At 48.9% G+C, this 26,112-nt stretch overlaps 1 protein-coding gene across 2 annotated transcripts; it reads left to right on the plus strand.

The window, feature by feature from the left end:
- The first annotated feature begins 93 nt into the window (after window positions 1-93).
- IKBKG (inhibitor of nuclear factor kappa B kinase regulatory subunit gamma) lies at window positions 94-24,375 on the plus strand. 2 transcript variants are annotated; one of them, XM_036923578.2, is made up of 10 exons: window positions 94-480; window positions 3,710-3,911; window positions 7,404-7,615; window positions 18,696-18,814; window positions 20,759-20,911; window positions 21,423-21,519; window positions 22,681-22,824; window positions 23,093-23,235; window positions 23,424-23,485; window positions 23,745-24,375. In XM_036923578.2, the coding sequence occupies exons 2-10, from the start codon at window positions 3,725-3,727 to the stop codon at window positions 23,885-23,887; spliced, it is 1,260 nt and encodes a 419-aa protein (XP_036779473.1). In that variant the 5' UTR covers window positions 94-480; window positions 3,710-3,724; the 3' UTR covers window positions 23,888-24,375. The 2 variants fall into 2 exon arrangements, with proteins under 2 accessions (XP_036779473.1, XP_036779474.1); XM_036923579.2 differs by having other exon boundaries at window positions 18,699-18,814.
- Window positions 24,376-26,112: the final 1,737 nt, after the last annotated feature.

A 26,112-nucleotide genomic window follows, 5' to 3' on the forward strand; every position in this document is an offset into this window, starting at 1 on the left:
TATGGGCGTGGCTTCTACAATCCCGTCCCTCCCCGGACGGGTCGCGGCTTGGGTCAAACCAGCCCTATTTAGGCAGCCTCGTCGTGGCACCTCCTCCGACAGGGGCGGGGTGGCTGGGCAGTCGGGAGTCTGGAGGCCCGTGCCCGAGAGACAAGGGGGAGTGTGAGTTGCGACGCCCGAGAAAAGTAGCGGGTGGTGCCCATCATTAGGCAGCGTCCTGCAAGCGCACAGCGGCTGGCAGGCAACGGATCCTCTCTAGAGCAGCCTCCTTCGCACCTCTCTCTGGCCTCGGGCAGGGCAGGGCGGGGCTTGTGTTTTACTTCCGGATATAGCAGTACGATACAGGAAGTCGGAAGTGGGAATTTAGCGGGAGAAGGGAAGGGCGACGCGGAGCGTGGACTTTGTCGGAGCGCCGGGGCGCAGGAGCGCTAACAACCCGCCGCTGCCGCCCTTCTCACGTCGGACCGACTCTGCTGACAGGTGTGGTCCTCTTCCCCGAAGGCAGGGTACCACCGGTGGGCGTTTGCCCTCTCAGGGACTTCCCCGGAGGTCCAGGCTGTTGGGCGCCAGCTTCCAGAGCACTGACCGATGCAGGACCCTGGTTGCTTTCGCGGCTAGAGGGGCTGTTTCTGCCTCTCCCTCGTCTGCCACCGCGGAGTCTGACCACTAGAATGTCTAGTTCGGAGACATTCTGTTCATCAAACTTGACTGTATTTGAGGTCGTTAAACTATTTTAAAAGGCCTCAAATATGGTTTGGCAGCTAAGTATCTTACCTCATGTGCTTCAGTTTGCTCACTTTGCAAAACGATTAATGTCTACCTGACCTCATACCATTTCTGTGACTTGAAGACTCATGGGCCATCTGGCATGTTCAAGGAACAGCAAGGAGGACACTTGAGCTGGAGCAGAGTGAGCTAGGAGAGAGTACTTGGAGAGGAAGCCATTGGGACCGGTAGTGCGGTGCCTTGTAGACTGTTGTAGTGACTTTCGGCTCTTACGTGGAGGGCGATGAGGAACCATGGTGGGGATCTGAGCAGAGGAGGGACGTGATCGGAATTACTTTTTAGGCTGACTGTTCTGGCCGGGGCAGGGAGGAGAGACTGTCCCAACAAGGGTATGAGCAGGGTAATCTGTTAGGAGGTTATTGCAGTAATACAGGTGAGAGATGATGGTGCTTTGAGGATTTCATTATGAGACGTTTCAAAAATGTAAAAAATGTAGAATGAATAGTTAGGTAAACCCTGTGTGCCCACCTTCAACCTTCAACAGGCTAATATTAATTTATACCGCTCAAAATCCTTTCTCATTATTATTTCAGGTTTTATTGAGGTATAATTAATGTATCACACAACTCACCCATTTAAAGTGTACAATTCACTGGTTTTTAGTTTAGTCATATAGTTGGGGAACCATCAGCACTAATTCCAGAACACTTTCATCACTCCAAAAAGAAAGCCAGTACCCTGTTGCTATCATGCTCTTCATCATCTCATTTCCCCAGTTCTAAGCATTTCTGTCCCCATAGATTTGCCTGTTTTGGGCAGTTCACATACATGCAATGGAATCACTCAATATGTGGCCCTCGTATCTGACTTTCAGTTAGCGTACTGTTTTGAGGTTGATCCACACTGTCACGTGTGCAAGTACTTCATTCCCTTTTATGGCTGAGTGATACTCTAGCATGTGGAGGGACCACATTTTGTTTATCCATTCTTCAGTTGATGGACATCTGGGTCATTTCCACTCTTTGGCTGTTATGAGTACGGCTGCTGTGAGCGTTCGTGTGTGGATGTATGTTTTCATTTCTCTTGGGTGGGTACTAAGGAGTCCCCCATTATTTTGAGGGTGAGTATCAGGCACCATCTGTAAGTATTTCATTGTGCATCTCTCAGAAAGGACTTAGAAAGTCACAAGCACAATACCACCATCACACCCAACATAGTTACCATTAATTGCTTAGTGTCATCAAATAGGTTCTGGGATACATTTTGACAGGATTTCTTGATGGCTTAGATGTGAGCTGTGAGAGACACAGAGGAGTCAGAGAGGGATTCCCAACGTATATGTCCTGGTAACTGGTGCATGGATTTGCCATCAATGGTCAATAATGAAGGCTGTGGGCAGAACTGGCTTTTGGGTACTGTTGAGGGAGTAGTTTTAGAGATATGCAAGTGGAGATAATGAGCTGAATATGTGAGTCTGGAGTTTAGGAAACAGGTCTGATTTTGGGCATCAACAGCATTAAGATGGGGGTTAAAGGCATGAGGCTGGATGGAATTAGTATGGGAGTGACTAGTCAGAGAAGAGAAGAGATCTCATGACAGAGTCCTGGGGTGTCGCGACCTGAAGGGGTTGGCTGACCAGAGGGTCCACTGAAAGAGCCTGAGCAGGAACAGCCAGTGAGGAAGGGGAAAGCCAGGAGAGGGGCTGTTCTGGAAGGCGAGCGAGGGGTCAGTCATTGGTCAGATACTGTTGGTGGGCTAGTGGCGGTGTTCAGGGGAACAGTGTCCATGTAATAATCAGAAATCCCAGTTTATGCGGTGTTAAAAGTCTCCTCCCTCAGCTCATGCATGCTCCTGGAAACTTGTATTGGGATTGGCCTCCTCTTCCGGGTGGTTAGTCATCTTGGGCAGGATTTAAGAGGGCTCTGGGCTGGGGCTGTCCTGCATGGCCTGCCTCTGCTCTAATTCACAAGAGAATGCAAACAGCTCAGCCTGTTTCTCTGTCCTGCTGTCTCAGGCTCAACTCTCTGTCAGATTCCTCAGCAACCATTAGATACTAGATGTCACCTTCAGCCCCTTAGTTCCAGAGAATACTCTAGTTCTGAGTGTCTCAAAGCCCCTTTTACTAGGTGTATTGATGTCCTAGGGCTGTGGTAAGAGAGAACCACAAGCCAAGTGGCCTTAAAAGCAGCAAAAATTTATACTCTCCCAGGCTGGAGGCCAGAAGTCTGAAGTCAGGGTGTGGGCAGGGCCGAGCTTCCTCCAGAGGCTCCAGGGGAGGGTCCTTCCCCACCTCCTCCAGCTTCTGGGGACTTCAGGCATTCCTTGGCTTATGGCCACATCACTGCAGTGTCTGCTTTGACATTTATGTAGCCTTCTCTGTGTCTGTGTCCCTCTTTCTCTGACTCTAATAAGGACACTTGTCATTGCATTTAGGGCCCACCCGACTCCAGGATGAACTCTTCCCAAGATCCTTCATTTAATTACATCTGCAAAGACACATTTTCCAAATAGGGTCACATTCACAGGTTCTGGGGGTCAGGATGTGGACATATCTTGTTAGGGGCCATCATTTAACTCACTACATTACCGTGAGTGGCCAGAAGCGTCCACTCTTGCTTGGAGGTGTGTGTAGTCAGTAAGATTCCCAGCACACTGACACCTCCCTCCCAAAATAATCCTCTCCCTTATTTCCCCTGTCTGGCGAGATTCTTAACTCCAGTTCACAGCTTGGAGGTAGGTGCTAGACAGAGTTTATAACCAGTGCTGAGCCATGGCCTTTCCAAGTCTCACACAATGGGTCTGCACCTCCCTTTTGAATGGGAGTATTTGCCACCTCTTAAACTGAATAACCCGTGTTAGCATCCTATTACACCTGACAAAGTGCTTGGCGTCTGCTTGAAGTGCGGCTCAGAGCTCCTGCACAGACTGTGTCCCTTGTGCTGTGTGGGTCTCATGTGGCCCTTTGGCTGCCTTTCTCTCACAGACCCTGACTTCTTGGATGAGTAGGCACCCCTGGAAGAGTCAGCTGTGTGACATGGTGCAGCCTAGCAGTGGCCCAGCAGGGGACCAGGACGTGCTGGGCGAAGAGTCTTCTCTGGGGAAGCCGGCCATGCTCCACCTGCCTTCAGAGCAGAGCACTTCTGAGACGTTCCAGCGCTGTCTGGAGGAGAATCAAGAGCTCCGAGGTGAGGAAGACGGCAGTGTGTGGAGCCCTGCTAGGAGGAAGGCTTATTCCACTCACCTGTGTCTCTGCTTTCACTGGGTCTGGGGCAGTTGTGCACCTGAGAGCCGGCTAGCAATTCAAGCACAGCCACCCTCGCTTTTTGTTTCAGGGGGTGTCCCTGGAAGTGGACTCTGAGATAAGAGATTATTAGCATGCAGAAGTTTACTTAGAGTGCTCTCAGAACCAACACTGGGGAAGGGGAGGGAAGGGCGGAGGAAGCAGGGGTGGGCGGAGGGAGAAGCTGGGCTGCAGTGCAGGCTGAACCTCCAGGGAGCTGCAGAGCTGGAATGACCCTTCTGAGCTGTCCCAAGTTCAGCCAACACGGCCAGCCTATACGTCCTCACACTGATCAGTCGTGACGCGCTGCCAATCCTGGGAAGGGGCGTGCTGGCCGCTTTGGGAAAGGGTGGGGCTTTGGGCCTCCCTGGGCGGGGCTTGACCCCAGGCCAGGTGGCTCTCTGAGGTGTCCCCAGCTGCAAGCTGTGCTCTAGCAGCTGCGTCCCGTGGCTGAGGTGGAGTACTTCCCTGGCCGTCCCATCCCTGTCTCCATGACAGACCCCGACTCACTCATCCTCCACGTCCTCCCCGGTACCCGGGGCAGCTTCTGCAGGCCCCGGTGGCCATTGCACTGTGCCCCTCATGCGGCTTGGCTGCCCTCAGATACGGTCCATTTCTGCCCCCTTGCGTGTGACAGTTGTGTGTTGTCACGTGCCCTCTGATCATGCCCTTGGGGGCTCCTCTTCTGGCCTGCTGCTCCTTTGGCATGAGTAGCCCCAGGTGGCCTCCCTAGCTGCACACTTAGTGAGACTGTTGCATTTCTGGTCTGGGGATTTTCTAGACCACGGAGCTCAGACCTGCAGGGAGGGGTGGCACAGACTCCCCAGGTGGGCAGTGGGGACTTGATGGGGCATGAGGCCCCCTTTGCTTCATTCCTTGGTTCCTGCTGGGAACTCAGGGCTTATCAAGGTCACAGCTTCTGTGGACACCATATCCTAGAGGCAGTGCTTCGTCCTTGCAGGAATTGCCCCCAAGCCAATGCCCCAGTTGTTGTCAATCAGCCATCCGCCATCTTAGTGGGCTGGCAGATTGACACAATACAGCCAGTGGAGGCCACCATCATGAGGTCACTCCCCCACCTCCTTTGCTGGACAGTGTGTCCCCTGGCATGATGGGATGTTACATGGTGCTCTGTAGGCTTGAGAGAGTGGTGCCTGAGGCCCTACAGGCAAGGACCAAATCTGTGTCTGGAATCTGTGTTTCTTCCTGTCAAGGTGATTTGCTTCCCTTCCAAGGATGGAAGGGGTCCAGTGCAGTCAACTTGCCACTGAGGACCACTGTTTGGTCTCCCGGAGGACTGGCTTGCTTTGGAGACAGCTCTGCCTTGAGCACAGAGAGCCAACAAGACCTGCCTGCCTTTAGGGCAGGGTGCTCCACCTCTGCACTTCAAAATCTAGGTGCTGTCCTGGGTACTGCAGGGTGTCGAACAACATCCCTGGTGTCTACCCACTTAGATGCCAAAAGCAGCCTTTCAGTTAGCCAACAGTGTCCCCAGATGCTGTCAAAATCTTTTGCTGTGTTGGGGCCACATAGAGCTGGCAAGCCAGGTTTGGGGGTAGGGAGGCACAGTGGCCTCTGCTTGTTCCTAGGGGGACTTGGGGGCCAGCGTGTGGTAGGCTGGCTTTGTGGGGACCGTGGCTCCCCGGCCCCCACCCTCCCAACCTGGGCTCCACTGGCAGGTGGATGCCTTGAGCTGCATGGCCTCCCCCGACCTGCCCTTGTGCAATGAGTTGGCTCCTCATGTTCCTGCTAAATGGGTGCTGTGCGTGCGGCCCTAGGCCAAGCCCTGGGGCCCTGATGCTCATGATTGTGTCCATGGAGGAAGATAGGAGAAAGGGTATAGACTTTGCTTGGAATGTTTGGGAGGAAACTTTGTGGAGGAAGTTGCATGTACTTAGTGCAGGAGTTCACTTACGTGGCATGTCCTGGAGAGGTGATTGTGAAGAGAAACAGTGGGTAATGGGGGCTGTGGGTGAGGTGGGGAGTGATGCCCGCGGGTGTGGGGTTTCTTTAGGGCGTGATGGAAATGTTCTGGAACTAGATAGAGGTGATGGGTGAACAGCATTGTGAATGCGCTGAATGACTATGTGTACTTTAAAATAGGTAAAATGCTGAGGTTGATGTTACATGCATTTCACCTCAATAAAAAAAGCAGCTGCACATGAGCTCAGCCTTGGGCAGGGGTCTGGGCAGGATTGCAACAGGTAGAGGCTGGTGGGGAAAAAGTGTGCCAGAGGCAGGAGGACCGTGTACAGGCCCTTGCTCAGTGTCGCTCCCCTGCAGGGGAAGAGTCAACATGGGGACAGTAGAATGCAGAAGGTGGCTTTGGAGCTGGGTTCTGAGGTCACTGTAGTTCCAGCAAAACGATGTTCCTTCAGCAAGCACCAGTTAGCCAGTGAAGGATTTGAGCAGAGAGTGATATGATGCTGCTGTCTGCCCCCATCTTACATAGTTCTGTAGCTGCTAGAACCTTGGTATGTCACTAATCACTTTTGTCACCCCCAGTGGTCTGCTGCCTGGGGTGTCCCCTGGGTGTGTGACTTCCCTTTCCTCAGCCTTTGCTGACTGCCTGCCATTTACATATGTTCTGCCTTCAGCCCCAGGGACTTGGTCTGCTTCTCATCTAACCCTCATCTTGTGTGGTGGGTGCGATTGTGCCTATTGACCATGCAGATGGAGATGATGAGGCTCAGAGAGGTTAGGAACTGGCTTGCTCCAAGCCTTCTGGCCCTCCAGGCCACAGCTAGCAAAGCCATCGGGAGGTTTGCCCCAGTGGCTGTCTTTTGAGTCTGCAGGTAGGTTAGGGCCTCCTGATCAGGGGACACCTACCGCGTGCCCCAGGGCAGGCTCACCCCCGACCTGCCAGAATGGAAAGGAATTCCACAGTCACTTACAAAGCAAGTGCATGGTGCACACTTTTATGTATGTATGTATTTGTCTATCTATCTATCTATCTATCTATCTATCTATCTATCTATCTGTCTATCTACCTATTGAAGCAGAGTAAGTTTTATTTAAAGTTACTTAAAGAGAGAAGAAGTGCAGCAGGCAACCTCAGCAAGGACAGGCGCCTTGAAAGGTTGGAGAGAGAAATTTTAAGATTAAATGGTTACACACCTAGAAAGAGACCTCAGAGAGAGGAGCCTGGTGCACACTTTTTTTTTTTTCGGTGCACACTTTTAAATGAAACTGATGTGCCTAGTATTGCGGAGAAATTTAGGGGCATATCACTAGTGTGATTGATTTTTAAAGTGTTTCATGAAAGAAAAAGGAAGATTTTGAAGGTGCCTCTCTGGGTACAAGGCTGGGCAGTATTATGAGGGTGGCACTGTGATGGGTACCATGGCTGTCTGGGTGCTAGGGCTGACCTCCCCTTTGCTGTCTTCTCTGTCACCAGATGCCATCCGGCAAAGCAACCAGATGCTGCGGGAGCACTGTGAGGAGCTGCAGCGTTTCCAAGGCAGCCAGAGGGAGGAGAAAGAGTTCCTTATGCAGAAATTCCAGGAAGCAAAGAAACTGGTGGAGAGACTGAGCCTGGAGAAGCTCGACCTGAGGAGACAGAGGGAGCAGGCCCTGCAGGAGATGGAGCACCTGAAGAGATGCCAGCAGGTAGCTTGGGGCAGGGTGGGGTGCCACCTCCCCCACCATCTGGGAACACTGGCATCCCTGTGGGTTTTTAGAACCCGTTTCAGAGGAATAGCTCTCAGGTCCTTGAGAAAGACTGTCCTGGGTTCTAGGAGATGCATAGAGATCTCACAGAGATAGAGGAAGCAATCACAGTTGGGTGGCCATTGTAGTAAATGCTCTAAGGAAGGGAGGTGGGTGCCTGTGTCAGGAAAAAACAGGGCCTGTCTTGGCTGGAACAAATAGTTAATTCTGGCAGCACTGAGCTCTCCCAGGCAGACATGCCCATGGGGGACTGGGTCATCCCAGGGCCGTGGCCCTGGGCTGCTCGAAGCCATGTTACATTTTGGTCAAGTCTCTGAGTGCCGGAATTTGGATGGAGTCAAAGTCATTCTGTGCTGATTTCTTTTGTAGTTCTTAACAGTCATTGGATTGGGGCCTGTCCTCCTCCAGCTCCTCCAGTACAACCTCAGCTTAACTTTGCATCTGCAAAGACCCTGTCTCCTCACTAGGTCCCAGTCACAATACTGGGGGACAGGACGTGGGCATATCTTTCTGGGGCCACCATTAAACCCACACCAATCCTGAGCTGGTGTACTCAGTGCAGAATGAGAAGGAGTAAGATGCCATCTACAGAATGCCTTCAGAGCACCCACCTGGCACAGTCCTGGGCACTCCCTCTCTGCCTGCTGCTTGCTCATGTGATGGGATGCTGCTTTTCCCACAGTGACAATGGCCACTGCCCTCTTCCTAGTTGACAAGTCTGACAGTAGCAAGTATTGGGGGAGATATGGTTTCATATTGCTGGTGGCTATGTCACTTTGTGCCAGCTACTTTGGAAAACTTGAGCATTTCCTCCTAAAGTTGACAATTCAGGCCGCCCCCTGAGTCAGCAGTCTCCCCCCAGGCATGTACCAAGAGAAACTCTTGTTTGTACACTGACCACAGGAGATGGGGTAAAATGGCCACCCCAGCAAAAACCTGGCCACCATCCGAAAGCCCATTACTTGGGAAACTGGTAGAGTCGCAGGTCAGAAATTTTTTAACATCTTTACTGACATAAAATTCATACTCTTAAAGTGTAAAATTCGATTATTTCTAATATACTCATAGTGTTGTACAACCATCATTTCTATGTACTTTCAAAAGATTGTCATCCCCTCAAAAGAAACCCCATCCCGATTAGCAGGCAGTCTCTATACCCTCCCCCAGCTCTAAGCATTCAGTAATCTGATTTCTGTACCCATAGATTTGCCTGTTCTGGACAATTCACATACATGGAATGGAATAACTCAATATGTGGCCCTCATATTTGACTTCTTTCAGTCAGCATACTGTTTTTTTTGCATGCAAAATACATATTTATTTAGAGTGAGAAAATAAATTCCTATAAATTACAAACTTTAAAAAGCTATTACAAATACCATAATCATGAAATCAGAACAATTAAGACATTTCTGCATAACTACATGACATGCCCCTATACTTTTTTTTTCCTACAATTTTGGACGCATGCTCTTCATATAGCAGTGATTTTATTTATTATTTATTTTTAGAATTTTTCTTAAGGTATCATTCATATACACTCTTATGAGGGTTTCACATGAAAAACATTGTGGTTACTACATTCACCCATATTATCAAGTCCTCCCATATACCCCATTGCAGTCACTGTCCATCAGTGTAGTAAGATGCCACAGAGTCACTACTTGTCTTCTCTGTGCTACACTGTTTTCCCCGTGACCCCCCACACCATGTGTACTAATCATAATACCCCTCAATCCCCTTCTCCCTCCCTCCCCACCCACCCTCACCCATCACTCCCCTTTGGTAATGACTAGTTCATTCTTGGGTTCTGTGAGTTTGCTGCTATTTTGTTCCTTCAGTTTTGCTTCGTTGTTATACTCCACAAGTGAGGGAAATCATTTGGTACTTGTCTTTCTCTGCCTGGCTTATTTCACTGAGCATAATGTCCTCCAGCTCCATCCATGTTGTTGCAAATGTTAGGATTTGTTTCTCTCTTATAGCTGAATACTATTCTACTGTGTATATGTACCACATATTCATTGTGTATATGTCCACCACTGATGGACACTTAGGTTGCTTCCATATCTTGGTTATTGCAAAAAATGCTGTGATAAACATAGGGGTGCATATGTCTTTTTGAATCTGAGAAGTTGTATTCCTTGGGTAAATTCCAAGGAGTGGGATTCCCAGGTCAAATGGTATTTCTATTTTTAGTTTTTTGAGGAACCTCCATACTGCTTTCCACAATGGTTGAACTAGTTTACATTCCCCCAACAGTGTAGGAGGGTTCCCCTTTCTCTGCATCCTTGCCAGCATTTGTTGTCTGTGTTTTGGATGTTGGCCATCCTAACTGGTGTGAGGTGATATCTCATGGTGATTTTAATTTGCATTTCCCTGATGATTAGTGATGTGGAGCATCTTTTTTTTTAAATGACAATCAATTTTATTTTATGCTATCACTTAACATTTGTATTAAAAATACAAATATAAAAATCTGTACTTTCTGTGCTATAACTTGATATTTGTGAACATTTAATACATTTTCCAGAGTTAATGATCTTTTTATTTTTATTTTTATTTTATTTTGGTATCATTAATCTACAATTACATGAGGAACATTATGTTTACTAGGCTCCCCCCTTCACCAAGTCCCCCCCACAAACCCCATTGCAATCACTGTCCATCAGCGTAGTAAGATGCTGTAGAGCCACTACTTGTCTTCTCTGTGTTGCACAGCCCTCCCCATGCCTCCCCCCACATTATACATGCTAATCGTAGTGCCCCCTTTCTTCCCCCACCTTATCCCTCCCTTCCCACCCATCCTCCCCAGTCCCTTTCCCTTTGGTAACTGTTAGTCCATTCTTGGGTTCTGTGATTCTGCTGCTGTTTTGTTCCTTCAGTTTTTCTTTGTTCTTATACTCCACATATGAGTGAAATCATTTGAGACTTGTCTTTCTCCACCTGGCTTATTTCACTGAGCATAATACCCTCTAGCTCCATCCATGTTGTTTCAAATGGTAGGATTTGTTTTCTTCTAATGGCTGAATAATATTCCATTGTCTATATGTACCACATTTTCTCTATCCATTCATCTACTGATGGACACTTAGGTTGCTTCCATTTCTTGGCTATTGTAAATAGTGCTGCGATAAACATAGGGGTGCATCTGTCTTTTTCAAACTGGGCTGCTGTATTCTTAGGGTAAATTCCTAGGAGTGGAATTCCTGGGTCAAATGGTATTTCTATTTTGAGCTTTTTGAGGAACCTTCATACTGCTTTCCACAATGGTGGAACTAATTTACATTCCCACCAGCAATGCAGGAGAGTTCCCCTTTCTCCACAACCTTGCCAACATTTGTTGTTGTTTGTCTTTTGGATAGTGGTGACCCTTACTGATGTGAGGTGATATCTCATTGTGGTTTTAATGTGCATTTCTCTGATGACTAGCGATGTGGAGCATCTTTTCATGTGTCTGTTGGCCATCTGAATTTCTTCTTTGGAGAAGTGTCTGTTCAGCTCCTCTGTCTATTTTTTAATTGGATTATTTGCTTTTTGTTTGTTGCAGTGCATGAGCTCTTTATATATTTTGGATGTCAACCCCTTATTGGATCTGTCATTTATGAATATATTCTCCCATACTGTAGGATGCCTTTTTGTTCTATTGATGGTGTCCTTTGCTCTACAGAAGCCTTTCAGCTTGATATAGTCCCACTTGTTAATTTTTGCTTTTGTTTCCCTTGACCGGGGAGATATGTTCATGAAGAAGTTGCTCATGTTTATGTCCAAGAGATTTTTGCCTATGTTTTTTTCTAAGAGCTTTATGGTTTCATGACTTACATTCAGATCTTTGATCCATTTCGAATTTACTTTTGTGTATGGGGTTAGACAATGATCCAGCTTCATTCTCTTACATGTAGCTGTCCAGTTTTGCCAACACCAGCTGTTGAAGAGGCTGTCATTTCCCCATTGTATGTCCATGGCTCCTTTATCGTATATTAATTGACCATATATGTTTGGGTTAATGTCTGGAGTCTATTCTGTTTCACTGGTCTGTGGGTCTGTTCTTGTGACAGTACCAAATTGTCTTGATTACTGTGGCTTTGTAGTAGAGCTTGAAGTTGGGGAACAAGATCCCCCCCACTTTATTCTTCCTTCTCAGGATTGCTTTGGCTATTTGGGGTCTTCTGTGGTTCCATATGAATTTTTGAACTATTTGTTCCAGTTCATTGAAGAAAGCTGTTGGTAATTTGATAGGGATTGCATTGAATCTGTATATTGCTTTGGGCAGGATGGCCATTTTGACGATATTAATTCTTCCTAGCCAAGAGCGTGGGATGAGTTTCCATTTGTTAGTGTCCTCTTTTCAGGGTATAGGTCTTTTACTTCCTTGGTTAGGTATATTCCTAGGTATTTTATTCTTTTTGATGCAATTGTGAATGCAGTTGTTTTCCTGATTTCTTTCTCTGCTAATTCATTGTTAGTGTATAGGAATGCCACAGATTTCTGTGTATTAATTTTGTATCCTGCAACTTTGCTGAATTCTGATATTAGATCTAGTAGTTTTGGAGTAGATTCTTTAGGGTTTTTTATGTACAATATCATGTCATCTGCAAATAGGGACAGTTTGACTTCTTCCTTGCCAATCTGGATGCCTTTTATTTCTTTGTGTTGTCTGATTGCCATGGCTAGGACCTCCAGTACTATGTTGAATACAAGTGGGGAGAGTGGGCATCCTTGTCTTGTTCCTGATCTTAAAGGAAAAGCTTTCAGCTTCTTGCTTTTAGGTATGATTTTGGCTGTGGGTTTGTCATATATGGCCTTTGTTATGTTGAGGTACTTGCCCTCTATACCCATTTTGTTGAGAGTTTTTATCACGAATGGATGTTGAATTTTGTCAAATGCTTTTTCAGCATCTATGTAGATGATTGTGTGGTTTTTGTCCTTCTGTTTGATGATGTGATGGATGATGTTGATGGATTTCCGAATGTTGTACCATCCTTGCATCCCTGAAATAAAGCCTACTTGATCATGATGGATGATCTTTTTGATGTATTTTTGAATTTGGTTTGCTAATATTTTGTTGAGTATTTTTGCATGTATGTTCGTCAGGGATATTGGTCTGTAATTTTCTTTTTTTGTGGTGTCTTTGCGTGGTTTTGGTATTAGAGTGATACTGGCATCATAGAATGAGTTTGGAAGTATTCTCTCTTCTTCCGTTCTTTGGAAAACTTTAAGGAGGATGGGTATTAGGTCTTCACTAAATGTCTGATAAAACTCAGCATTGAAGCCATCTGGTCCAGCAGTTTTGTTCTTAGGTAGGTTTTTGATTACCAGTTCAATTTCGTTGCTGGTAATTGGTCTGTTCAAATTTTCCATTTCTTTTTGGGTCAGCCTTGGAAGGTTGTATTTTTCTAGAAAGTCCATTTCTTCTAGGTTATCTAGTTTGTTAGCATATAATTTTTTATAGTATTCTCTAATAATTCTTTGTATTTCTGTAGTGTCTGTAGTGATTTTTCCTTTGTCATTTTTGATTCTGTTTATGTGAGTAGACTCCCTTTTTTCTTGAAAATTCTGGCTCTGGGATTATCTATTTTGTTTATTTTCTCAAAGAACCAGCTCTTGATTTCATTGATTCTTTCTATTGTTTTATTCTTCTCAATTTTATTCATTTCTTCTCTAATCTTTATTATGTCCCTACTTCTACTGACTTTGGGCCTCCTTTGTTCTTCTTTTTCTCGTTTTGTTAATTGTGAGTTTAGACTGCTCATATGGGATTGTTCTTCTTTCCCGAGGTAGGCCTGTATTGCAATATACTTTCCTCTCAGCACGGCCTTCACTGCGTCCCACAGATTTTTGTGGTGTTGATTTGTTGTTGTCATTTGTCTCCATATATTGCTTGATCTCTGTTTTTATTTGGTCATTGATCCATTGGTTATTTAGGAGCATGTTGTAAAGCCTCCATGTGTTGGTGGGATTTTTCATTTTGTTTGCATAATTTATTTCTAGTTTCATACCTTTGTGTTCTGAGAACTGGTTGGTACAATTTCAATCTTTTTGAATTTACCGAGGTTCTTTTTGTGGCCTAGTATATAATCTATTCTTGAAAATGTTCCATGTGCACTTGAGAAGAATGTGTATTCTGCTGCTTTTGGGTGTAGAGTTCTGTAGATGTCTGTTAGGTCCAATCTATTCTAATGTGTTGTTCAGTGCCCCTGTGTCCTTACTTATTTTCTGTCTTGTTGAACTGTCCTTCAGAGTAAGTGGAGTGTTGAATTTTCCTAGAATGAATGCATTGCGTTTTATTTCCCCTTTTAATTCTGTTAGTATTTGTTTCACATATGTGGGTGCTCCTGTGTTGGGTGTATAGATATTTATAATGGTTATATCTTCTTGTTGGATTGACCCTTTTATCATTACATAATGTCCTTCTTTGTCTCTTGTGACTTTCTTTGTTTTGAAGTCTATTTTGTCTGATACAAGTACTGTAACTCCTGCTTTTTTCTCCCTATTAGTTGCATGAAATATCTTTTTCCATCCCTTCACTTTTAGTCTCTGTATGTTTTTGGGTTTGAAGTGAGTCTGTTGTAGGCAGCATGTAGACAGGTCTTATTTTTTTATCCATTTAGTGGCTCTGTGTCTTTTGATTCGTGCATTCAGACCATTTACATTTAGAGTAATTATCGATAGGTATGTACTTATTACCATTGTAGGCTTTAGATTCGTGGTTACCAAAGATTTAAGGGTAATTCCCTTACTATCTAACAGTCTAATTTAAGTCACTCAATATGCTCTTACACTCACAAGTTAAAGGTTTTTTTTTTACTCCTTTTTCTTCCTCTTCCATTTGTTATGTATTAGGTATCATATTCTGTACTCTTTGTCTATCCCTTGACTGACTTTGGGGGTAGTTGATTTAATTTTGCATCTGCTTAGTAATTAATTGTTCTACTTTCTTTACTGTGGTTTTGTTACCTCTGGTGACAGCTATTAAACCTTAGAAACAATTCCATCTATAGCAGTGTCTCCAAAATAGACTATAGAGATGGTTTTTTGGGAGGTAAATTTTCTCAGCTTTTGCTTATCTCGAAATTGTTTAATCCCTCCTTCAAATATAAATGATAATCTTGCCAGATAAAGTAATCTTGGATCGAGGCCCATCTGCTTCATTGCATTAAATACATCATGCCACTCCCTTCTGGCCTGGAAGGTTTCTGCTGAGAAGTCTGATGATAGCCTGATGGGTTTTCCTTTTTATGGAATTTTTGTTCTCTCTCTGGCTGCTTTTAATTCTCTGTCTTTATCCTTGTACTTTGCCATTTTAATTATATGTTTTTTTATTGTCTTCCTTGGGTCCCTTGTGTTGGGAGATCTGTGCACCTCCATGGTCTGAGAGACTATCTCCTTCCCCAAATCAGGGAAGTTTTCAGCAGTTACCTCCTCAAAGAAACTTTCTATCCCTTTCTCTCTCTCTTCTTCTTCTGGTACCCATATAATGCGAATATTGTTCTGTTTGGAATGGTTACACAGTTCTCTCAATATTCTTTCATTTGTAGAGATCCTTTTTTCTCTCTGTGCCTCAGCTTCTTTGTATTCCTGTTCTCTGATTTGTATTTCATTTACTGTGTCCTCTACTTCCTCTAATCTGCTTTTAAATCCCTCCATTGTATGTTTCATTTCAGATACTGTATTATTCACCATTTGTATCTCATTTCTGAATTCCTCCCTGAGTTCTTGAGTATTTTTCTGTAGTTTCATGAGCATGTTCATGATTTTTATTTTGAAATGTATTTAAGGAAGATTGATGTTTCACTTGGCCTTCTTTCTGTGGTTTGTGGGATTTTGCTTTGGACCAGGTTCCTTTGGCGTTTCATATTTGTATGTGGCTCCCTCTAGTGCCCAGAAGCTCTACTCTGGAGCTGCTCGGCCCCTGGAGCAATGGTGGGGGTTGCATGCGAGCTGCGCTGGTGCCTGTCTGGAGAAAAGATGTCTTCCCTTCTTCCTGGCTCCAGTGCTTGCCTCCACTGCCAGGGCCAGTGGGCTGAGTGTGCAAGGAGAAGCCTCTATGCTTTGCAGTTGTACCTGCCAAAGGTGGGGCTTCCCTCTGGCTGGCCTGGTGCAATGGTGGGGAAAGCCGGTTTGCGAGTTGTTGCCTGCTGGGAGGAAGGTGCAGCAGGCTGCCTATTGCAGTGGGGGGTCTCAGAGCTGTGTAACGAGCCAGGGGGATGGAATGCCTGAAGCTCCTGAAAGTTCCCAACCTGCTGGGCAGAGTGCATCCAGACAATTTTGTCCACCTGGTCTTTCTCCTGAGTGGTAAGCTCTATGCAGTCCTTGCCCCTTTAGCAGCCCTCTTGCTGTTAGGAAGTCTACCTGCCTTTCTTTTATCCCATAGTGGCTCGGTGTGGATCCCTGTTTTCCATAAGCGGTTGGAATCTTAGTCTCTCCAAGTATTCTGCCTGTCAGCTTTCCAACCCCACTAATGTCCAGAGCACCATGTAATGTAGGTTTGTACTCCTAAAGCAGATCTCCAGGGCTGGGTGTTTAGCAGTCCTAGACCTTCACCTCTTCCCCACTCCATTTCTCTTCCTTTGTGTGGTGGGCTGGGGTAGGGGAAGGGCTTGGGTCCTGCTGGATCATGGCTTTGGTACGTTACCCCTTTCCTTGAGGTCTGCTGGTTTCCCCAGGTGTAGACAGTCTGCTGCAGCCTTCTTTTCTGTTGCTCTTTCAGGATTTGATGTATTTTCTTATTATGTGTGGTTTTGGGAGAGGGTTTCTGTCTCACCTCCATGCTGCCACGCTGCCATCTTTAGTATTCTGCAGTATACTGTTTTGAGGTTGATCCACACTGTCACATGTGCAAGTACTTCATTCCCTTTTATGGCTGAGTGATACTCTAGCATGTGGAGGGACCACATTTTGTTTATCCATTCTTCAGTTGATGGACATCTGGGTCATTTCCACTCTTTGGCTGTTATGAGTACGGCTGCTGTGAGCGTTCGTGTGTGGATGTATGTTTTCATTTCTCTTGGGTGGGTACTAAGGAGTCCCCCATTATTTTGAGGGTGAGTATCAGGCACCATCTGTAAGTATTTCATTGTGCATCTCTCAGAAAGGACTTAGAAAGTCACAAGCACAATACCACCATCACACCCAACATAGTTACCATTAATTGCTTAGTGTCATCAAATAGGTTCTGGGATACATTTTGACAGGATTTCTTGATGGCTTAGATGTGAGCTGTGAGAGACACAGAGGAGTCAGAGAGGGATTCCCAACGTATATGTCCTGGTAACTGGTGCATGGATTTGCCATCAATGGTCAGTAATGAAGGCTGTGGGCAGAACTGGCTCTTGGGGACTGTCGGGGGAGTAGTTTTAGAAAGGGTTTGTTTTGAGAGGGCTGCTGGATATCCAAGTGGAGAAGTTAACCCAGCAGGGCAGGGTTATGAGCACTGTTAGCTGGTAAAGTCTTACTGAGGTGCCAGCTAATAAGGATGAGAACAGTGAGGGGTGAGCCATATGGGTATCTGGGAGAAAGAATGTTTTAGAGGAGAGGGAAGCAGGTGGAAAAGTCCTGAGGCAGGAGCATGCCTGTCATGTTCAGGGAACACTGAGGAGGCAAAGGCAGCTGGGCTGAGTGGATGGAGGCCCAGTCATGGTGAGGGCTGGTCATGTGGGCTTCGTAGGCTAGTGGAAGGATTTAGGCTTGATCCTGAGTGTGACAGAAACATTGGGAAGGTTGCTGTGCTAGTGTGAAACTACCTGGCTTCCTGTAGATTACAGAGAGTGTGTGTGGTGGAACTGTGGGTTGAACTGTGTCTGCCAAAAAGAAATGTCCGCATTGTAATCCCCAGTACTTCAGAATGTGATCTTATTTGAAAATGGGGTTTTTGCAGATGTGATCAAGCTAAGATAAGGTCATACTGGATCAGGATGGCCTACAACCAGTGACTGGTGTCCTTATGAAGAGATAGACACTGAGTCACACACACAACGGAGGCAGAGATTAGGGTGATGATTCTACAAACCAAGGAACCCCAAGGACTGCCGGCCACTCCCAGAAGCCAGGACGTGGCCTGGAATGGATTCTCCTCCAGAGCTCTCAGAGGGAACCAACCCTGCTTACACCTTGCTCTTAGACTCCCTGGCCTCTAGAACTGGGAGGCAGTATATTTCTGTTACCATTAGTGCTCTGCTTTGTGGTCCTTCATGGCAGTCCCAGGGCATGCCTACAGGCACAGGAGTGGTAGGGTAGCCCAGGCGGAAGCCCACTGCATCTGCGTTGGAAGGGGGCTTGGAACAGCATGAGCTCCAGGACAGATTGAAGCAGGGGTTCTTGTTAATGGGGCCTGCTGGCAGGCATAGGCATGGAGATACTGAGCAGGCAGTTTGATTGCTAAGTTCGAGTTCAATAGACACGTCTGCCCTGGAGGTATGAACTAGGAAAAGCCTTGAGACGATCAGATCACCATGCATGTGCACATGGATGGAGCAGAGACATGATCCTGGGACTGTGCTTGCAGAGGATATGCACATGGGCCTGTGTACATGCTCGTGACCAGGAGCCCAGGGTGGGTGCAGAGGGCAGGAGTGGCATTACTACAGCAGGCTACTGTGCAGGGGTTGGGGAAGCTGAAGACGGGCTTGACCCTGGGCTTAAGTTGCTCTCTTTGAGTCTTGCCTCCTTGACACCAAGCCTCAGAGGCTAAGAACTTCCTGCTGGGCTCAGCCATCATGGCCTAGTTGTCAGCCTTATGAGAATCAGGGACCTCTGTGTTCCTGTGTCCTTGGGGATGGGGAGGGGCTTGGGAGTGTGGGCTCATGGGACTTCAGCCCTTTCTACTGCCTCAGTTGCCTTGCTGAGGTCTGGAAGCTTCTAGAGGTGAGAGGAGGAAATGAGTGAGGGTGTGGAGGGAAGGAAAGACACCTTCAGGGTGGCACATCTCAGTGCTTGCAGGCTGCCGTGGTACTTGGGGTCACCAGGGGAGGGCAGCTGGTGAGAAAGCATCACTGACAGGCAGTGGCTTTTCTTTTTCCTGCAGCAGATGGTTGAAGACAAGGCCTCGGTGAAAGCCCAGGTGACGTCCTTGTTGGGGGAGCTGCAGGAGAGCCAGAGTCGCTTGGAGGCTGCCACCAAGGAGCGGCAGGCCTTGGAGGGCAGGTGAGTGGGGAGGGAAAGCCCACCCCAAAGCCAGTGTTGGGGTGTCAGAGAAGAGGGAGGCAGTGGAGGGCCTCCAGGGGCTCTGGCGAGAGAAAGTGCTGGAGATGTGGCACCTGAGCACACAGGGCTGTTGGGCCAGGGGCTCAGAGGAGCTGCAGGCCAAGCATGCAGGACCTGGCTCCCAGTGGCACTTGTGGGTTCTGACCTTCTGCTGGAGTTGGGATTATTTCCTTAGGGGACATTTTGGGAAGGTCCCAAGAGCATATCCGTGACTCACGGTGGTTCTCAGAAGCGCTCCCAGCGCCCTCCCTGCTGAGGGTTGTTAGCGGAAAAGGGCATACACCAGGGTCCACGAGGACAGAAGGCACAGGCTGGGACTGGAGAACCCCATGCCTTAGGCTCCCTCCTTCCCAGGAGGGGTCAGCCGAGGATATTCCCTTCTCCAGCAGCGACAAATCTATCACTTAGAGACCCAAGAACCCACTTGAGACTGTGCCCTGGGTTTTATTGAGGGCTGGTCATGCAGGCGCCCTCTGCCAGGCACACACCAAACTTCCTGACTCCCAGAGAAAAGCACGTGCTCTGCAGAACACCATTGTGCAATGGCCCAGGTGCAAGGACTTGCACTAGCCCACTGCCCAGGTGCCATCCGAGGGTCAACCTAGGGGCAGAAGCTAGCGGCTCCATGCTTGCAGGTCACTCTTTTCTGCAAAGGGGAGTTCCTCTAAGTGGGGTCATTGGCTGAGCCTGGTCACTCTGTCTTGTTGCATTCTGGTGGTTTCCCCTGTGTACTCTTCTGTACCCCCATGTCCCCAAAAGGCACACATGTAATTTTTAGGACAATTTGGTCTTTCCTGCCTCTCTTTTTTCTATGCAAATATAAGAAGCTGATGGAGGCATGACACTGTTGGTGGGTTTCCAGCTGACTTTTGTCGGCTAGTGACTCTGCATGTGTGTGTACTCAGGCAGTTGTAGGCTCTTCAGCAGTGTCCATTCCTGTCCCTTCCCACGTGGTTGAGCATATAAATGCCGAGCTGGACAGCTCAGGGAATGAAGCCTTGCTTGCATCTCAGATCATTTGGTGTGGCCATTTAAACTGCTGAAAACTTCATACATATGGCTGCCTTCTGAGTCCCAGGTCGGTCATGTCAGAATGGCCTTCCTCCTTGTTCCAGGGCCCCTGGCAGGCAGCAGTTCCATCTGGTGATCATGATGACAGCACCTAACTTGTGTTGGATCACAGATGGAAGTACATACTCACTGCATTTGGACAGGTACTGAGAAACAGTGAGGCCAGGGAAAATCCCTACTAACCTCCCCCACTGTGAAAACCCCACTGTTGCTCTCAGAGTCGGGACCATGGAATGCCTGGGGACAGCAGGATGACATGGCTGGAGCTGGGAACTGGACATTTAGTAGGAGCTATGGGGAGATAGGCGTGCAGAGATGTGAGATGGGGTGATGTGAGCCAGGAACAGAAGGTTGGGGATGGTGGGGAGGCCAGGTGAGCAGAGCCAAGCAGTGATAGTGGGACTGACAAAGGCTGTGGCTGTCACTCAGTAGGCGGATGGGTGGCTTTTCCTCCAGGTGTGAGTGTTTGGGATTCCATTTGAGCCAGTGAGGTGGGCCAGTGGTCTCCTTGCCACTTCTAGCACAGCAGCTGGGAGGGAGCGAATCCCCCTGATACTGGTGCCCTGTGGTTGTCTCTTTCTCTGGTGATGGTGCCTCCACTGTGGCACCTGGAGGCCCCCTTGCTCACCCTGCATACAGCTCTGAGCTGACAGTTGGCAGGATGTTCTCAACCTCTGTCTTCCTGAACCTGGGATGACTGCAAACTGCAGAGCTTCCACCACCCTCCAGCTTCACCTTCCTTTCCTGCCAGCCCTTCTCAGTGCAGCCATGTCCCTGCTGCTGGGCCCTTGTGACCTCCCTCTCCCCCACCAGGGCCCGTGCGGCTGGTGAGCAGGCCCGGCAGCTGGCCAGCGAGCGGGACGCACTGCAGCGGCAGCACAGCGTGCAGGTGGACCAGCTGCGCATGCAGAACCAGAGCGTGGAGGCTGCCCTGCGCGTTGAACGCCAGGCTGCCTCTGAGGAGAAGTAAGTGGGCTCCCAGCTATGGGGATGGGGTCAGTGGCACTCTGCCTCCAGGGGAGCCCTTATGGGCATTGGCCTGGGCAAGGCTGAATCTGCCTCCTGCCCTTCCCGCACACAGTCAGCCTTTGGCAGAGTACCATGAAGTCAGCAAGCACAGGTGTGCGTGGCCCTGTGCCCACATGCCTTTTGTTAGCATGCCTTTTGAGTCCCCTTTCAGCTAAGAAAGTCTTGCCTTTCTGTTGTTTCCATGAACTTGCCTTTTTGAAAAGTGCAGGATGGTTCCTTTTTATTGTAAACATTTCTTCTTGTACTTTTAAAAATGTTAACTTTAAGGAAAATACTAACTATTTAGCAAAGCCTGCCTCAGAGCTGATGGCTTCTAAGGCACAAATGCACCTTGAGCCCCATTCTGGTCTGTGGCCATGACAGGAAGGAGGAGGTGGAGTTGGAAGCAGGAAGAGCTGTGGCTGGACCAGGACAGGTGGTTTTTCCAGCAAAAGCTCCTTTTCCTTAGGCGGAAGCTGGCCCAGCTACAGGTGGCCTATCACCAGCTCTTCCAAGAGTATGACAACCACGTCAAGAGCAGCATGGCGAGCAGTGAGCGGAACCGAGTGAGTATGGCAGGACTGACCTGGTTTTGCTTCCTCTTCCTGTGGCCCAGGAACAGAGAAGAGCATGGGGCCTGCTCCCCCCATTTGGGGATGTTGGAACTTAAGGCTATAGCTTAAGGCTTGACAGAATGGGCTTTTAGGTGGGATCCTTGACATGTCTTAGAGCTTTGGCATGGCTGCAGGGTGACAGCCCCAGGCAGGCTGTCAGGAGATAGGGATGTTTGGGCCATGCTGCTTGCTGCCTGTGGCAAACTGGCCTGGGCCTCTGGGTGCTTCCTCTGTTGGCCGGAAACATGCTCATGGCCACAGCTGGTCCCTCCTGCCAGCCAACATCAGCTCAGCTCCTGGCACGGGTGTCCCCGGTGGTAATGTTTCTATCCCAGTGTTGAAGGTGGCTGAAAGCCCTTTTCCAGTTTGTCCTCATCACATCTGTACTGGGTGCAGTTTATAGCAATCATATTTTCAGAAAGATGTTGTCAAACATGAACATACTCAGAGGAGACTTGTCAGGGAAAAGTCTGAAAATGGGTCACGTGAGGAAGAGTTAGTTACAAATCTGTGGCCTTTGCTCTCCAGACGGAAGAGTTACTGGTATATGTGGGCATCTGCATCTGTATGTGTGTCTGTGTCTGCATGCATCTGTGTACGTGTGTCTGTAATGTTTGCATGTGTACAGGTGTGTGTATGTGTGTGTGTGTCCTTGGGTCTGTAGGTGTGCATGTACAGGGCAGGGGGTGTCTATGAGGGGACTACCAGGCCTTTGGCCAGGTGGCAGAGTGGAAGGACTGACAGGTCTCAGCTTAGCAGCTGGGATGTGGTGGAGTGTTAGTGTGGGAGACTGGCTTGGTGTAGAGCAGGAGGTCTCAGGAGGGAATGTGGCCCCTGTCCCTTGAAGGGTTGAAGGAGGGCTGTCCAGTTCAGTATTCTGGGAAAGGAATGTTGGCATGGGTGCGAGGTTGTGCCAGATGACCTCAGAGGTCCCTTCCAGCCTCTACCTTTCCTGTGTCCTGCACACGCTGACATCCTGTAGTCAGATTCATCCTGGTACAGGCCCGCTAGAGTGACCTTTCATTCCCCTTGGTTGTTGCCCAGAGCAGCAGGTGGCCTGGCTCCCGTCTGGGCTAGCTCAGGCTCTGTCAGCTCCCCCTTGTCTATATCTAGGGAATGCAGCTGGAAGATCTCAAGCAGCAGCTCCAGCAGGCTGAGGAGGCCCTGGTGGCCAAACAGGAAGTGATTGACAAGCTCAAGGAAGAGGCCGAGCAGCACAAGACTGTGATGGAGACCATCCCAGTGCTGAAGGCCCAGGTGAAAGCTCTTCTTTGGCTTGCACATTTGTGAGCAGATTGCGTGCACTGGCTCTGGGACCTGGTGTGTCTCTGCTGTCACTTTGCAGTGGCTTCTCGGAAGGTCCTTGTGCTGTTCCTTGACCTTTCAGTGCACTTGGGGTGACTCTCTCTGCTGTGGCTTGGTGAAGGCAGGAGAGGGCCCCAGTTTGCTACCTGGTGCCTGGCACGGAGTGTCCAGTGAGTGGCCGATGGATGGCAGGCACATCCCCCTCTCTTGTCTTGCCTAGGCGGATATCTACAAGGCAGACTTCCAGGCTGAGAGGCAGGCCCGGGAGAAGCTGGCTGAGAAGAAGGAAATCCTGCAGGAGCAGTTTGAGCAGCTGCAGAGGGAGTACAGCAGGTTGAAGGCCAGCTGTCAGGAGTCGGCCAGGTGGGCCTTAGAGCAGGTGCCCATGAGGGGTAGGGCTGGGTGCCAGGGGTCTCCCGTAGTAACCACCTGAGACTGAGTGCTCCTGCCTGGTCAGGCTTCTGCCTCTCCTCCCTCCTGTCCTGCCGCCAGCTTTGTACACCCTGGAGCTTGACTTGCATGTATTGATTGGATGGTTTCTCTTCTCTAAGGATTGAAGATATGAGGAAGCGGCATGTAGAGGTTGCCCAGGCCCCCTTAGCCCTGGCCCCAGGTGAGTGGGCTATAGGAGGGGTATGGAGGGCAGGGTGGTGGGAGAGGACTGTGGTGGAGGGAGGCGTGGTTCAGCTCCCAAGCTGCTCTACAGGGTGCACTACAGCGCACTGCCTGGGTGGCAGGTGCTTCACTGGCCAGTCTGCTTCCTGCTGTGGGGGAGGCTAACAGGGAGGAGCTGCTGGTGGTTGGATCTGGGGGCTTTCTGTCCTCCCCTTCTACAGCTCGTGCCACACCTGGCACCCCTTCTGTTTCCCCAGCTTCCCACTCCTTCCACCCGGCCCTGCCCAGCCAGAGGAGAAGTGCCCCTGAGGAGCCGCCTGACTTCTGTTGCCCCAAGTGCCAGTATCAGGCTCCTGATATGGATACCCTGCAGATACACGTCATGGAATGCATTGAGTAGGGTCACCTGCTGATGACGAGCTCAGGACAGTGCAATCCGTGCTTTCCTCTCCCACCTGCCTAGTCCTGAACTACAGGCTAGGTGACAAACAGCAGGCTACTCCTTTGGGCCCCCAGAGCTAGTTGCAGGGCCTTATGCTTTAGCTCCCTCACCTGCTGGTTTGTCTCCTTTAGGGCACATGGAGCCCTGACTAGGCTGATGCTCTGCTCTTTTTGTTCATTCTTTCTGCTTGAAACACCTACCTCTGGGGCTCCCTTGTCCACATCCACTGGAGAAGATGAGAATCAAGGCTGGGGAGATCAGGATGATCACCCAAGCCAAGCTGGGCAGGAGAGCTCACCCACACAGCACTGTGGTGCCAGTGCTCCCGTGGAGTGTGTGGGATTCCGTTTGGAGGCTGTACCACCTGGATTTAACCAGTCTGTTCCTGATGGACATTTGGGTTGTCACCAGTCTTTTTACTGTCATAAATAATGCCACGGTGAAAATCCTTGTGTCATTGTGTATCTCTGGGTCAGATTCCTAGTGTCGCACCACTGAGTATTTGTGCACCAGGGAGATGGTGCTGGTGTCTCCTCCCCTGAACCCCACCCACCCTCTCTGGGATTTCCCAGTCCCCCTTTGTTCTCCACAGCCTTGCCTGGGTGAGAGGAGTCCAGCATGTTGGCTTTCCCATCCATCCATCAGGCATGCAGTTCTCTAGCAGGGGTGACCTTCAGCATCTTTTCACATCTTCAAGGGGCCTTTTAAAATCTAGTACACACGGCTTGTTCATATTTCTTGCCCATTTTTGAATTGGACCTGTAGTCTGTTCCTCAGTTTGTGGGAGCTCTCTGGGCATTACTGGGATGAGTCCTTGTGTGTGATAGGGGCTATGGTGACATTTTCCTACTCTGATGTGAAGCCTGCTGGCTTTGCACAGTCACATCCACCTGCCTGCCTTCACTGCTTTGGGCTCACAGTCGCTGCAGCCACTCAAAACTGCACTTTGATGGGGGTGGTGTGCTTCCTACACTACACTTTTCCCGTTCTGTCCTCCCCAAGAGCATTGCTGCCCAGTGTTGAGTGCTGATGGGCTGTGCTTCACATCCCAGAGACTGCTGCCTGTGTGCAGGCAATCGACACAGGCAGCGGAGAAGGGCAAGGTGACCAACAAACAGGAAGGGACTTTGTTCTCCCAGCTGACACACATGCCACCTGCCTGAGACCACTTTTATCGCCATGAAAAGGCAGAAGAATCTGGTCCAGTCAAAAATCACTCAGACATTTGGGGGCAGAGCCAAGATGGTGGCGTGAGTAGAGCAGTGGAAATCTCCTCCCAAAAACATATATATTTTTGAAAATACAACAAATACAACTAATCCTAAAAGACCAGAAGACACAGGACAACAGCCAGACCACATCCATACCTGCGAGAACCCAGCACCTTGCGAAGGGGGTAAGATACAAGCCGTGGCCCAGCGGGACCTGAGCGCCCCTGACCCCAGCTCCCAGTGGGAGGAGAGGAGTCGGAGCGGGAGGGAGACGGAGCCCAGGACTGCTGAACACCCAGCCCCAGCCATCCGGGCCAGAGCGCAGACACAGTGCGTGCATGGGGTGCTGGATACTAGGGAAACAGGACAGTAAGACCTGTGAGCGGGTCCCCGCAGCTGGCGCCCTGGGGACAAAGAAAAGCAAGTGCCCTTTGAAAGTCTTAGAGGGACAGAGACCCCACAGCTGGACAGAGGCGTCCCAGCACAATCACCTCATCAGCTGGGAACCCGCGGAATTCTGGCCGCCCTAACCCCCTGGGCAGCAGCACAACTCTGAGGCCCCTCACAGAGATAAACAGCCTCCCACCCGTGCCAGCTCCAGCGTGGCCCGGCCCCGCCAAAGTGGCAGAGGCCACGCCCACAGCAACCAAGCACAGAGCTTCCTTCACAGCAGCCAGGCAGGAATCAGAGACCCCATCTGCGCACAGCAGCCCAGCACAAGCCACTAGAGGTCACATGTTCTCCCAGTAGAGGAAGGCCATAAACTAGCAAGAACGGACGTTCTCCTAGCTGACGCATCCCAACTACCCATGACAATCTCTATAGCTATGAAAAGGCAGAAGAATTTGATACAGACCAGATTAACCCAGACAGTCCCCCTGAAAAAGAATCTGGGGAGATAGACCTAACCAATCTTCCTGAAAAATAATTTAAAAGTAAGGTCATAAACATGCTGATGGACTTGCAGAGAAA

Source organism: Manis pentadactyla, chromosome X, assembly GCF_030020395.1.
Source record: "Manis pentadactyla isolate mManPen7 chromosome X, mManPen7.hap1, whole genome shotgun sequence".
NCBI classification, from domain to species: Eukaryota; Metazoa; Chordata; class Mammalia; order Pholidota; family Manidae; genus Manis; species Manis pentadactyla.